At 38.8% G+C, this 15,370-nt stretch overlaps 1 protein-coding gene across 2 annotated transcripts in view; it reads right to left on the bottom strand.

The window, feature by feature from the left end:
- The window catches only part of SEPTIN7 (septin 7), a 63,717-nt gene that overhangs the window by 9,216 nt on the left and 39,131 nt on the right, over nucleotides 1-15,370 (bottom strand). For both annotated transcript variants that reach the window (XM_065628091.1, XM_065628092.1), the window contains exons 3-9: nucleotides 11,484-11,584; nucleotides 10,766-10,900; nucleotides 7,720-7,837; nucleotides 5,820-5,912; nucleotides 4,520-4,616; nucleotides 2,321-2,372; nucleotides 1,294-1,419 (exon numbers count right to left, since the gene is read on the bottom strand). In XM_065628091.1, coding sequence (XP_065484163.1) covers nucleotides 1,294-1,419; nucleotides 2,321-2,372; nucleotides 4,520-4,616; nucleotides 5,820-5,912; nucleotides 7,720-7,837; nucleotides 10,766-10,900; nucleotides 11,484-11,584 — 722 coding nt within the window. The remainder of the gene's footprint in view (nucleotides 1-1,293; nucleotides 1,420-2,320; nucleotides 2,373-4,519; nucleotides 4,617-5,819; nucleotides 5,913-7,719; nucleotides 7,838-10,765; nucleotides 10,901-11,483; nucleotides 11,585-15,370) is intronic.

The raw sequence follows: 15,370 nt of genomic DNA, 5'->3' as shown, positions 1-15,370 counted from the left end.
TTAAACAACAACAACAAAATCCAAACAACTTCCTCCAACATCCAAAATCGCAATGAAAACATTTCACTTTTCAATATAGTAATAGCAAATAACAATACAGTAAAAAGTGTAGTAATAGCAACTTAGAAGTCCTGGAGGAAATATAGATTTTTTTCTGTTCTGCTCTACTATTAATACATTATTGCCTCAGCAAAGAGGAAGTTGGTTCAAGTTCTTGTGCTCAAGCACATTTTCTTCTCTGATGTGGCCACCTGCACCCTTTTCTTCCCAAACGTGCAAACTACCTCACAGGCCCCTCACCCCAATTTTTCCACACTGATTACCTCATTTAGTAACTTTAGTTCTCAGAACTCCTCCTCTCTCTACCAACACCACTGTACTGTTATGAGGACAAGTGTAGCTTGAGAAATATTTCTAACATACTTGCATTCAGAAGCCTTGAGATGCAAGTCAGGGATAATGTGATGGCAAGAAACACAGCAGTGAGAAAAATTCATCACTGTGTTATGGATACACGCATTTGAAGATCTGAGCAGTAAAAATACTTAAATTCAAGAGTGTAGATGTTCTCAAGTAGCATTACAAAATGAAAAATACAGTAGAGCCTACTTTTAAATCTTCTATTAATTGCATCAGATTGGTAAACAACTTGCTGTCAGAGGCAAATAAAATGACATGCCAGGGTTAAAAAAAACTCAACAGCAACAAAACCCAAACCCATGCATTGCAACCCTCCTCTCACAAAAGATAAAGATGTTGCAATAATTTCCCTTACATGATAAGCAACCCTAGAAGTAGCCAGGGCAGCATTTCAAAGATGACAGTAGTGCATCTGGATTTTCAAAGTTTCTAAACAAATATTAACCCGTTCTTCTCAAAAACATCCCTGACACTGAGTATTGAGCATTCATACTGAAAGAGCCAGTAATTCCAAAAGTAGTACACATACCAAAATAGAAACCTTAATGAACAAAAACTTTGCAATAAATACCAGAGACATAAAACTTATGAACAGAAATAGTAAATGATTCTCTTCAGAACTGAAACTAAAACCCAGTTATTTAATGTGTTCAAACCTTAACAAAAGAGGAAAAAAAAATCCTAAGTAAACCAGAAACATACAGTGTTCAGATCAGAACACAGTGAAAAGGCAACCGATTGGAGGATAAATAGGAACAAAACCACCACCTCCCAAAAAACCCCAAAAACCCACCGCACATACACAAAACCAACCAAAGAAAACAACACAAAGCAAAAAGGTTACAGTGCAATACAACCTTAACAAGAACTTACTTTGTTAGCTGCCCTTTATTTTTGTTGTTGTCAACGCCGTTGTATGTAACAGCTGCCAGTTTTCTGCTTCTATAGTTCTCATAATGTACATTGTTAGTGACATCCTTCAGGTCCTGCATATGAGTTCTGTCAATAAGTGTAATTTATCAGCTTAGTGCACAAATACAAAATACTGACTGAAACATCAGTCCCTGTTCATTTTGTAAATTGACTTAAATTATACCCCTCCATTAATGTCCCATTGCTCACAATGTTGTCATTCTTCCATTTAAATTAAACTTGGCAAGACAGCATAGTCACAGAAATAGCAGATTATTTTGCAATGAACTATCTCAAGTTTGCAATATTGCAAACATTAACTTACGGGACCAATCTTCAGAAAATTTTGAGTTCTGTGGATAAACTTGCAAGTATTTGGAGAACAGATATGAAAAGTGTGCATTACTACTGTAGCAGGTGCACCATGTCAGGCAAGAAACAATTAATAAGCCAAAACTTCCTCTTTTCTATCTTTTAAGTCTGCAAAAGCTAAATGTAAAGTTCAAGACTAAGACTTCAGCTTCGTTCAACAATTTTCCACCATCAGCTTGGAGAAAAGCAAAGCTTAATAACCAAGGGTTGTTACAGCAGATGTCACTCACTGAACTGCTGTGAGTATAGGACTCAGCGCCTAATACAATGAAGCACGGGCAGTCTTGCTTTATACAACTGCAGCACTGAAAATTTTTTAAAAAAATGCCTACAACTAAGTACACATCAGCACTGACAACTTGGGTTCCTATGGTTTATCACAATTTTTAAGAACAAGCAATCAGAAAGCACGGAGAACTACATAAAAAAAATCATTACTACTACCACTTGCTAAATATGTGGTTAAACAAGACAATAAAGTGTAAGATACTATTTACAATTAAAAATATGAGTATTAATATGAACTCACTAGCTCAAATCCTTTTTTTCTCCAATATATGACTTTGTAATCTCCCAGGCATACTAGAAAACCAAATGTTACCTGTACATTACTTACCTTATCAACATGTTCCTCAGAATTGTGAAGTCACAGTGTTCACCGTTTTCAACTACAGAAAGAAGCAAATTTTTATTGAGATCCTAGCCAAAGTAAGTACCTTACAAAGAGGCATGATTTTGAGATGTCACCCATCTCCTACGCTCATTCCAACACCAGATTACTTCCAGCCTTTCCTTACTCAAACAGTATGTGCATTAACAGTAGGAGAGTATTAACAATATAACTATATCAATATATCTTACCAGCAAAGTTCCTATGCTCCCCTAAGACATGCTGGCAAACTGTACTCTGAGTCAATACAGCAGAATAAGCTACCACAACAGAAACACAGTTTTGCCAGTTTAACTAACTTTACGATCCTTTGGAGGCCCTGCCAGCACAGCTGCATGAGGATCAGACACCAAGTGATGACCTCAGCATAGATCTGGCTATATCCAAAACCTTCACAGGACAGAATTAACACAATATATTTCTCCTTGCCCCACCAAACGATTTCCCAAAATCTTCATTTTAACTTTAACGTGGATTTAGTTCTTTACTAACCAAGCAAAGGAAGGTCCTACATTTAATTTGATGCACCTGCCTACAGATCAAAAGAGAGGGTTGGCAGCTGTCATTAGATGCCACCTATTCCAGCTGTGCCTCTCATTGCATCACTGTAGAGGAGGCTGATGCTGTGGGTGGCTTTTCCCTGACAGATAATGAAATGGCACTGGAGAAAAATGCACACCCCAGACCACTCTGGCATGCAGACAGAGAAGGCAACACACAAAGCTCTTTGCACACATAAAACCACGAAGCAGGTTCCAGGGTGTCCCTGAAGTGGTGAATGACATTTTCATGGGAAGGAAGAAGAAAAACAAAATGAAGGAATTAAAAGGACCCACATAAGTTCAGTGAATCCTACAAAAAATGAAGCACACAGCCTCTTCTATATGCACTCCTGTGTTATTTTATTCTATGGTTTCACACAAACTGGTAAGTTCCACTCAGTACATGAAGCCATACTCCCAAAAAAGCATCGACTCTGGGTATTCTGTCCGTAGCTGACAAACTCAAAGCCACTTAAAGATGTTCCTTTTTAGATAGGCTGTAGTTATTCCCTTCCAAAAGTTGTACAATCACATGAGTGTGAAACATTTTAAAAGTTTTGTTTTAAAATAAAGCGGCATCATTTTGTCCATTTCCAAATGCTAACACGAGAGCCTTAAAATAAAGCTTGAGCCTCTCTGGTGCAGCTGGTTTTTACTTTCTGCCAAACCTCATTTCCTGCCAGACAGGCACTTCAAAGTGCTACAGCATTTCTCTTTAAAGTATTCGTCCATACTCTGCTTGCTGGTGGGGGGTTTTTTTGGTCTGTTTTACACTGCATCGAATTTATAGTCGATTGCCTTTGGAAGGCAGAAATAGCGAGAAAAAAAATCTTCTCTTTTTTCAATACATGTACACTACAAGGAAAAAGTTCAATCACAATGGAAAAACATTTTAATAGTGATTGTTTCACTATACAGCATGGTGCAAGCCACGCTATGTGCCACTTGAACAGCATTAAAGCACAAGAATTGTTTGCCAGAACATCGTGCAATTATCTTCAGGTCTCTATAACAGTAGAAAGTAAGTTTTAAATGAATTAAAAAAAAAACCAAAAAACAAAACCAACACAAAAAACCCCACCACAAGAGAAGACACGATCAGAAGTAATCAATTCATTACCAGTTAATCCAGTTACCTTCCTCTTGCTACACCCCAGTAATTAAAACTCAGATTTTTTTTTTTTTTTTTTTGGGGGGGGGGAATGTTCCAGAAACTTTAAACTTAATTTGTGCTAGTCAAGCTGACCAAATTAACATTTATAATGTGAACACTTTGGAAAGAAGAATTTAAGAAACATAGTTTTTATATGAGCAAAATTACAAGAAGAATGCTAGCAAACAGTTGTAAATCTAAGCCTCATCATCTACTCTAGTAAGTTACTACAGATTTTACGATTCCTCAGTGAGGCTTCAACAGGAACCTGCTCGCAAAGTTAAGTGTTACTGAACCTTTACCTTATTCCAACACTGTCAGAACAACAAAATGGTATATTCAATAAATTTCCAGGCCAAAGCACATTCAAAATTAAGCATTTCAAACATTTCGAATACCGACTAATGTCTGGTTAGTTTTAAATGGATAAAAATAATGGGAAACCCTTACCTTCTGCAACACCCCAGGGGTACTGCCTTCCTCTCACTCTCTTGCCATTGACTTCAATGATCGTATTACTACCTACCACAGCAAGAGGTAAACGGTCCTGCAAGATAAAGTGTCACTTTTAAAATAAAAATTTCTACTGCCAAACGACACTGAAAGCATGCCCATGTATAAACTTCATGTAAGCTACTTAGTGCTATAACACTGCAATGCAGCTTACCCAAAGTGCAAGAATAGTTATGTTTACTGACCTCTGTCTAGTTTAATGGCATGTATATACACACAACCCTTTTAAATTCCTTACACTGTTGTATTCTGTAAATTTAGTTAAGAAACAGACATTACTGTTACTTAGTAAGCTAAGCAACAGGCAAACCACTTCCTATTTAATTGATTGCACAGTAATTATTTATCAATTCATATTCCCACTGGCTACAGGACTGTTAACTTTGACTGGATCTTGTACCCAGTTTTCAAAGGTTTGGCAAAGAACTACACCATTTTTTTTGTTTCCAGCTGAACCAAAAATCCATCTAGTGTAACAAGCAACAAAAGAGCCAAGAGCAGCTTCAAGTAGCTGAAAGGAACAGTGTACAAAGTATTTTGGACTCTTGTCCTTGCTTTTATTCTGCTCTTCTCCTTCAGGCTCAGTCCCAGAATATCTTCTGTTTGTGCTATTTGTGTGTATCCATCCTAGGCGATTCCCACAGTAAGAAAGCTCTTACAGGCTGTTAAAGCTACTGAACAAACAGAAGCAATGCTCAAGGAACATATACAAGATGGACTCCAACATAAAACAACAAACCAACAAACGTGAGTAAACAAAGAAAGAGCCTTTCAACTGCCTGACAGCCCTTCTGATTTTCTTGAGTCATTTGTCTCCATTAAGGTTCCAGTATATCAATTAGTCAGACAGCTTTAAGCTATAACATACAGACTCTGTGCCACTGCACACCTCTGTCTGAAAGACCACCTTTGTCTCCTTCAAGGATCAGAATCAAACAAAATGTGGTAGGTGGATAAACGTCAAATAGGGGTGGAATAAAAAGAAAAAGATCTTTTAAGAGTTTATTAAATAAGCATGTAATCTAGTGCTCTCATTCTGCATTTTAGCCATTAATGTACTCAAGTCACCTAAGACTGTCATCCATTGCCCCTGCTGAGGAACAGTGACCCTCAAAACAGTTTTACAGCTGATTTTTATCTTCTAAACATATTGGTAGGCTCTTCATTAATGACAAAAAGCTTTTCACTCTCTACCCTCCCCACCCAGTAGGTAGTTTTTCAAAAGAAAATTATTTACCTTTATCTTTTTAACAATCTTATTTTCTTCTTCATCATCCGTTTCTGGAAATTCATATATTTTAATTTTGTGTTCTTGGATTTCTTTCATTATCTAAAACCAAAAACATGTTATTTGTTTGAGGAATTCATACTTTGTAATAACTCTCCTTCTTGCTGCCATCAGATTGTCCCTCCTTTTGTTTCATATGCAAAATCCTTGCATAGCAAGGTGACCAAGCTACATCATAAAACTTGCACATCTTTAACACCATCAGGTGACCACAGAGAATTATGAGCACGACCATCTCTCCCTAGCCAGGAGAAGACAGGATCAGAGCCAGAGCCTCACAGCTGACAGAATACTGTCCATCAGCACAAGGCAGCAAAAATGAACATCAGTTTTCTACAACAGGGCAAACAGAGATTTACGCTAATGGGAATTCTAACTGCACATGCAAAAACTAATACAAGACAGCTTAAATTCTCAGACCAGTCACACATCTGAGTGTCTCTCTCTCTCTCAAAAAAAATTATTTGAATAGATAACTGCAGGCATACTTCAGCCCTTTGAGTTCCCACAATAGCTACTGCTGTCACTCCTTTTCTTTTCTGTTTCTAGCTCACCTGAGCATCAGTTGCTTGAAGCAGGATCACCTGCCTACTTTAATAGAGCTTGTGACTGGCAGACTGACACTACTGGTTAGCTGTGTTGAAAAATATTTGCAAGCACTAATGAAAATTTAAGAATAACTGACAGCGTGATAAAAACGAGACTGTACTGTTTTGGTGCTCGATTTGTCTGAAGGGTATTTTTAAAAACATGCTGATTAGTTTTCCAGAATTTTAGAATAGAAAAGCATTAGACCACTTAGCTGACAAGCTACACTGCAGAGCCCTGGGGAATATTTCTGGTTCATGGGTTTGCAATCATACAAGAACCTAAGTTTCCAATTCATGCAAGGACTTATTTTCAAAATTTGATTTGGGAAAGTCTCCCCTATTTAACATCAACTTATTGATAAAACTGCTTATATTTTAAGAAATATTCTGCTTTCTACTGTTTTTCCTCCTTTACATCAAGAAAACCCCACGAAATGCAAGCAAAACAGACTTCAGGTCTATAGCACCTTGCTTAAGTTTCTCCAAGGCAGAAAATGTCCTTTAATTTTTATTCTTAAATCAAGAGCTTTGCATATAGCATCTCTTAGTGCCAACTTCTTTTCAGAACCTATGTTCTTCTAAACTAGGACTGGACACAGTTCAAAAAACAAACTTCATGCCTTGTCTTGTCCTGTTTTGGGTCCGCCTTATCCTCTTCATACAATACAGCATGTAGTTGAAATAAAACATAAACCACTTGGAGACACTAATACCAAATTTATTCTACAAGTACAAAGAAATTGTATCAGTTGTATCAATGTTAGAATTATCTCACCATCTTTAAAATGCATTACCACAGCCCAAAATTGAAGAACAGGTATACCGATTCTCATCTAATACCTGAGGCATCTTTAATAAATATAGCACATCAACATGAAAGTCAATACCACAGTACAATCAATAATACTGTAATACTGTTAAATACCTTTTTTTTTTTTTTAAAAAAAACCACACAACTTCTGTTAGGCACCTAAATCTTGAAAGCACCCTTCTTTCCTTACCGATTTTTATCTCAGCAGTGAATTATTTCACTTGCCAAGAATCATGCTACACTTGAAAACTCTTCCCCTAAGGACAGAAACAAGATTATTTCACCAAGAAATATAATTAAATCTAGAGATATAAATTACTTAGCTTTGCTGTCTCGAGTTGTTGCTTCAGGCTTTAAACTTTGCATGTAAGAAGTTAAATCTCACCATTTCCATAGGGATCAACTTACTAAATTATCCCATGTTGTAAATATTAATCTTTCAACTCACCTGTTTTTTAAACTGTTGGCATTCCTCAGGTGTAAGTGTGTCTGCTTTGGCAATAAGTGGAATGATATTCACTTTTTCATGCAGGCGCTTCATAAACTCTATATCCAAAGGCTTAAGTCTGAAAGACAGCATTAGAGCTTTGCAATTTATATTCATTAAACAAGAATGTACAAATGACTTGAGATTTGTCCTGACAACTACTATTAAGATAATGATTTATGAGTGATAGATGCTTGAATGAAATTCAAAAGGCTACCTGCAACTGCTATAGGAAATCCCCTAGTTTGTATACTACCAGAGAAAAAAGTTGTAAATTAATATTGTTAGCAGTCATGAGACTTTCGCTAGCTGAAATTACACTATTTAAGCAAGTGATAAGAACTCTCTTATGAAGATAGTAAAAGCTCATGTCATTTGCTGGAAGCCAGTTCCATTTAAAGCCTGACTGGTAAGAATGTACAGACGTGATTCAGGCTCTGTTCAAATACACAGTTTCAGTTTCTGAAAGTCATGTTTATTTGTATGCTTCTTCCTGAGAGGGGGCTGTGAGGTCTTTTTTATACATTACATTGCTAAGACAGTAAACTCTGTGGCCTGGGTACAAATGAAGTAGAAATATCCCATCTCTAAACCACTATGTATAACAAAAATACCATTGTGAAAGTGGATGACAATGACATAAAACTAAAACACACACCATATGGGTATATAAAACCATTGATGTGGATCAAAGTGGTGAATGTTTCCTGCTTGCTAAAGAAAAGCCACAGAGGTTTTGATGCATTCATACTTCAGAATTATAGCAAGTTTAGTCAGGCTTAAAGGATTCACTTAAAGGATTTAACAGGATTATTTCTCATATAAAATAAATTAGAATTAGGAACATTAAAACCAGATTCATTTGGTAGTCAAATTTAGCTGCTTCTCTAAAACATATCTAAAAGAATAAAGAAAACATTATAGAACACGTATTTAACTTCACTTTAACATTTTCCATCTGCCACTGAACTTCTCAGCTTCTCAACATGTTTCCATTAAATAGCTAACATGAATGCACATCTAGATTAAGAACGCTGGTCTGGCTATCCATTCACCTTCACATGCTTTCCCTCTCCTCGCTTCGAAAAGCTGCTCCAGGGCAACACCAGTTGGAAGGGCAGTTGCCAAAGCAGAATAGCTCAGAACGACAATCGTGCTCACCTCAGGGGCTGGAGTTTACAGTCGAGACTGAAGCAGGAGCCTTTACATAAAGATCCCAGAATTGCAGAAAGAGTCTATGATTCATTATGACCCCATTCACTTACCTGGGAGGCTCCTCACACCCCTTCACTCTCTCTGTCTCTCCCCCCACACAAACTAAGCCATCAGTTCAGATGTTTGTGGGGATACCAGCTAAAAATGGTGGGATGATGTGTTAAATCATAGAATCATTTAGGTTGGAAAAGACCTTTAAGAGCATTAACCTAACACTGCCAATTCCACCACTAAACCATGTCCCTAAGAACCTCATCTACACGTCTTTTAAACACCTCCAGGGATGCTGACTTCACCACTTCCCTGGGCAGCCTGCTCCAATGCTTGATAAGCCCTCTCGTGCATAAATTTTCCTAATATCCAATCTAAATCTTCCTTGGCGCAACTTGCAGCCATTTCTTCTCATCCTGTTCATCACAATTCCAAGTATTTACTCCAGTAATTGAGAGACATTTTGCAAATCTAGCTCAACTTAACACTTTTCTCCACGAACAACATGAAATACCTGTACAAGGAACATACTTTTCCAGCTCTTATGTGAAGCTTTACCTTTATTTTTCCTTATGAACAATTAGTGCCTCCCACTGGTTTAGCAAGTTTTAACAGATAACAGGGAAGTGTGAGGGTGTGAAGGTAAGACGAATGTGTTTTGCAGAATCTGAGAGTTAGCTCAGAAAAGATTGACTAACACAAACAATGGGTCCTTTTCCCTTTATTTAAATGACATTTTGATTTTGCACACTAGTAAAATAGTATATGCCAAAGACTCAAGTGTTTTCATTTAAAATTAAAACGCAACGTTGAGCAAAATTGACATCACAAACACACATGTTGAACAACAACAAAATGTTCCGTTAAGGCAAGTCTACATAAGAAAAACACTTCTCCATCTCCCAGTATTCCTTTCCAAATTTGAGAACTCTGTCTAGTTCAAAATTATTAGAAACATTCCAATGCTGGCTAGAGAAGCTGAGTGTAATAAGTGGACACTTTTTACTACCTGAGGAATACTTCTCAGAATTCCTTCATTATTACCTTCAACAAGTTCTACTACTTTTGTCTCATACAATAGAAGACACTGCTTATCTTCTCCTTCTGGTTTTGAAGGTATAACTTAGGAGTCTCTGACAAATTTAATCAGTTATAATACAGTGATAAAATGCTAAGGAACCAATTTCAGATATAGTCAATCAGTATCTAGTACACCCTGAAAATGCAGTTCTCTCTCCCTACCACTAGATAGAAGTCTGATCAAGTTAAAAACTAAGCAGGGGTGGAACACTGCATAATAATTGGAAAAAAATCCAGAATATGTGTACTGGAATTGTCACTAGACAAAGGATTACACCTCAAGTGAATTAAAACATGCTTATAAGGATGCATGACACTTCCCATCTTCATCACTGAAATTAAAAGAAGAGAGGAAGAGTGGAAGGAAAAAATCCTGCTGCTGAAAGCATGAACCAGTTTCTCCTTCTAAACAGGAGTGTGTGAACAAAAGACATAGATGACAGACCTGGCACTTGTGAACACCTGTGTATTTTTAATTGTTCTAACACTATTTTTATTGTATGTAATTAATGTACAATCATGTTTCCTGGTGTTTCAACTTATTACTTGTTCGGCTTGTTGACGTCTGACAAGCTGAAGTAAGCTCATCTTGAAATTAAGCATGGTCCGTAGGCCATTAAAAAATCCTGTCTGGAACTTCACATAACCAAAAATGACAAACTTGAATATTTATCAGAGATAAGAGACAGAGAAAGGAAACATAAAATACACTCATACGAACCCATGTCCTGAAGGAGCAATGAAGTATAAACAACACTGCACTCTATTATCTGGCATCTGACGTCTGTTCACTCGAGACTCTGCATTCAGGTAGTCCTCAAATTTACTGTCAATGTAGTCGATAACTGGCTGCCAACTGCAGAGGTTACATGAATAAAAACCTGTAAGTTATATCATTGATGTAAAAAAGTCTGTCTTTGCTAAGAAATAGATGTACATTACTCCCCCATGGCTTGCTCTTTTTTTTTTTTTTAAGAGCATATAGCACATTTTAAGTGACCAGCTCTTCAACATAAAACCAAGTTACACAGCTCTGAAGATACAATCTGTGAGTTCACTGAATAACCTTTTAAAACACAATTACCTTCATTGTAATAGCATTAAATAGAACACTTAAGAACAGTAGCCAAAGGAATACGCTTTACTGGTCACATCTTGTGATAGCAATGAAGTCAGTTCCGCATGTTGCATGTGTGGATAAAGAGCCAAATGCTCCAGTTTAAAGGGAAAAGCTGACAGCAACTCAATCGAATTATAAAGGTACTTGGAACTGCAGTAGTTAAAGTTTTCAGCTAACTGAAAAGTTTAGAAGTGTTAATATTTTAACTGAAGGTCGAAGCTTGCATTAAAAAAAAAAAACCACACAAGTTATTATATCTCACATACACACAAAATACAATTCAGAATTATTGTGGGAGAACATACAAAGAATGTCTTACCAATTACTATTATCCACAGCATCTCCAAATCCTGGTGTGTCAACTATTGTAAGTAGTAACTGAACACCACCCTCTTTGATTAAAACTTTTGACTGCTCAACCTGTAAAATTGATAAGGTAAGATTAAATTTTCAGCGATTCAGTCACCCATCTTAAACACTGGGAAAAGCATTCAATGAATAAAACGTCTGACAAAGAATTGCTAACTTTACTGCTTCAGAGGGATACTGAGTCTGTTTTGCTTCTAAAATTTTATAACAACTATTTTCAAAAGGAAAAAAAGGTCATAATTTAAATAAAGTCAGTGATAAAAGAACTCAGCTAAATATATAGGATATTAAGAAAAAAAAAAAAAAAATCTGAGCTATCCAGACAGTCTGATAAACCAGGCATTATACTTGAACTTTGGTCAAAGAAAATTAGGCTTTTCAGAACTAATCATCCTCCCAAGTACCTTGGATACTACACTTCTAGTCCTGCTAAGGCATTTTTAAGAATACATTTATTCTTCAGCTAACACAATGCTTGGGAAAGGAATCACAGCGCAAGTGATGGTTTCCTGTTGAAGGTAACACAATCTAGCTGCAATCTGCTGAGCCAGACCTCACGTGACCGCAGTGGATTGGGTTCCTGCGAGCTCAGGTCAGCGATGGAAACCTGGCTCGGGAGGCAGCTGCACCAGCACCAGGCGTGACGCAAGGGCTGGGCGTGGGAACGCGTCCCTCCCGCCGTGACCACCCATCCACCGCGCAGCCCAGTCAGCGCATCAGACAGATTGAGCACATCAAGATGCTGAAAATTTAGGCTAAAGAGCAAATGGACTGCCACCCCACTTTTCCTAATAGTAGCTCAGTAATTATTGATGATGCCTGTGACAGGGGTACCTGCCTGAGAAAGTCCTGGGCACCACTGACATATCAGCCAGTCTGATCCACGACAGCAAGAAATGACAAACTCATGTTATCATGTTGGCTCCTTCCAATTGCTCAAACATTTAAGCATAGCTTGATGATTTTGGGTTTTTTTCCCCCGATATTAAAACAATTTCTACTAAAACACTAGTAACACCTTTTGCTAGATACAGATTCAAGAAGTCAGCCCTCTGAGCCATTCAGAGTCACATACAAGCTGGAAGACAATGATGCCACTTTACTGCTCATTGCTTAACATTTCTTAAGCCTCCTGAACCCTAACTGGGGAAAGAAAAAGTTACATTTAACTAGATGCACAGCTGCATGCACGTTCAGTAATGAACTCTCAAGAGGGAGTAGAAACTTGGATAATAAATACTATCTGGATGGTCTCTCAGCCAGCTCAAGATTTGAGAGAGATCATATCAATGCTGCTTAAGTGCTTGCACATCCCTAGTTACACAGGTGAAACAGACGCACAGCCACACCTGAACATTCCTGCAAACACTTTGGAATCACTGGTTATGTGATGCAATGTAAGTCTACAAGATAAATTACCACTCTGCAGAAAGTCAAACTACATACCTCTTGCACAAGCAAAACATTGATTCTGATTCAGAAAAGAATATATAGAAACACAGAAAACAGTAACTAACTGCAAAGAAAGCTCTCTATTTCACTTCTGGGTATGCAGGATGCTATTTTTATCTACTCATCAGTATGGAGCCTATCTGAGCCAGATCAATTTCTTTAGCTACTAGGTCTCAAACAATTAACTATACTATGGCTGTCTACAGCATGCAGTTATCATGAGCTGGTTCCTCACCCAACAGACCAAAAAACACCAAAAAAAACCCCCCGAAAAACCCAAACACCACCAGTAAGGCAGCTTCATAAAACAAGAGTCCCCAACACTGGGCTACCTGGATGCTAGTCACAGTAGAAGCCAGGTTTGAGTGGACTTCAAGGCCAGCCAATTCAATTGCCTACTTGAGCAGAGTGTTGGGTTAACCCTTGCTGGATACCCACCAAAGCTGCTCTATTACTCCTCTCCTTAGCTGGGTAGGGGAGAGAAAAATGTAACAAAAAGCTCACGGGTCAAGATAAGGACAGGGAGAGATCACTCACCAGTTACTGTCAACAGGCAAAACAGACTCCACCCAGGGGAAAAAAATTAATCTAATTTGTTACCAACCAAATCAGAGTAGGGTAACAAGAAATACACTGCATCTTAAAAACAGCTTCTCCCCACCCCATCCTTCTTTCCATGCTTAACTTTACTCCCAATTTCTCTACCTCCTCCACCCAGGGGTGCAGGGGGACGGGGAATGCGGTCAGTTCATCACACGTCATCTCTGCCACTCCTTCCTCCTCAGAGAAGAACTCCTCACACCCTTCCCTTGCTCCAGGCTGGGGTCCCTCCCCCAGGAGACAGTCCTCCATGAACTTCTCCAACCTGAGTCCCTCCCACAGGCTGCAGTTCTTCACTAACTGCTCCAGTGTGGGTCCCTTCCATGAGGTGCAGTCCTTCAGGAACAGACTGCCCCAGCACGGGTCCTCCACAAGGTTAGAAGTCCTTCTAGCAAACCTGCTCCAGCCTGGGCTCCTCTCTCCATGGGTTCACAGGTCCTGCCAGGAGCCAGCTCTAGCGCTGGCTTCCCACAGGGTCACAGTCTCCTTTGGGCACAACATCCTGCTCTGCCATGGAGTCCTCCATGGGCTGGAGGTGGATCTCTGATGCATTGTGGACCTCCACGGGCTGCAACGGGACAGCCGACCTCACCATGGTCTGCACCACGGTCTGCAGGGGAACCTCTGCTCCAGCACCTGGAGCACCTCCTGCCCCCCTTCTTCGCTGACCTTGGAGTTGTTTCTCTCACATATTCTCACTCCTCTCTTCTGACTGCAGTTGTGTAGGTTTCCCCCCCCGCTTCTTAACTACGTTATCCCAGAGGTGCTACCACCATCACTGACGGGCTCAGGCTTGGCCAGCAGCAGATCCATCTTGGAGCCAGACAGCACTGGCTCTGTCAGACGTGGTGGAAGCTTCTAGCAGCTTCTCACAGAAACTACCCCTGTAGCCCCCGCACTACCAAAACCTTGCCATGCAAACCCAATGCAAGCAGGCCTTACTGCAAGGTTAGGAAGTTTAAAACAAAAAACAAACAAACAAAACCAAAAAACTCAAAAAACCAAAACCAACACATCCACCAGCTTAAGACACCACCAAGTTACCCCTTCACTAACTGTGCAACTCCCATCCTTCCGAAAGTGTCCAGTCCGAAGCCATGAGAACATAGGAATACATGCAGTGCTTTAAAAACTTGGCTTAATTGTGGTGAACGTATTTTTTCCCCCCTTAAGAGTTCTATGGAGAAATTTTATTGCACACCATCAGTGCCAGAACTCAAGAGAGTAATTCCCAGCCACACAGTCAACTCAGCCAAGAGTTTACTACTCACAAGCTTCAGCACACAGGAGATTAACTTCTGATTCCTCGCATTCTTTTTGCTATCTTGCACATAGCGACCACAGAACCCTCCTATAACCAAGCTCTCTTGGAAGTATAAGAAACCCGTAACACATCCAAAGTACTAGAAATGATAATGTTACTGTACTCTTGCCAAGTGCTACAAGGTATCAGCTTTATTCTCCAGCACAAAAATTCCCAGCAAGAACATTTAAATTATTAAGCACTCACAGCGGAATGCTTTTACAAAAGAAGCAATTAATAAAACATTATCTTGAACCTGTGTTTATAACAAAGGAAAAGGAAGGTCAGAAGATCCTCAAGAAACGCCACACCAAACATTTTTCCTGATTCTGTATGCTTGTAGGATGTCAGTGTGGCTGAATTTATACAGTCACCTCCTAACAAACAGTCTGTAGTAACTGAATCTGCTGACAGTTCTAATACCTTACTGGGTGGTGAGGATTTAAGTTTATTCTTACTTTTCAGAAAGTCATGTAGGTATC

Source organism: Caloenas nicobarica, chromosome 2 (assembly GCF_036013445.1).
Source record: "Caloenas nicobarica isolate bCalNic1 chromosome 2, bCalNic1.hap1, whole genome shotgun sequence".
Lineage (NCBI taxonomy): Eukaryota > Metazoa > Chordata > Aves > Columbiformes > Columbidae > Caloenas > Caloenas nicobarica.
This window is presented reverse-complemented; position numbering and strand designations above follow the sequence as displayed.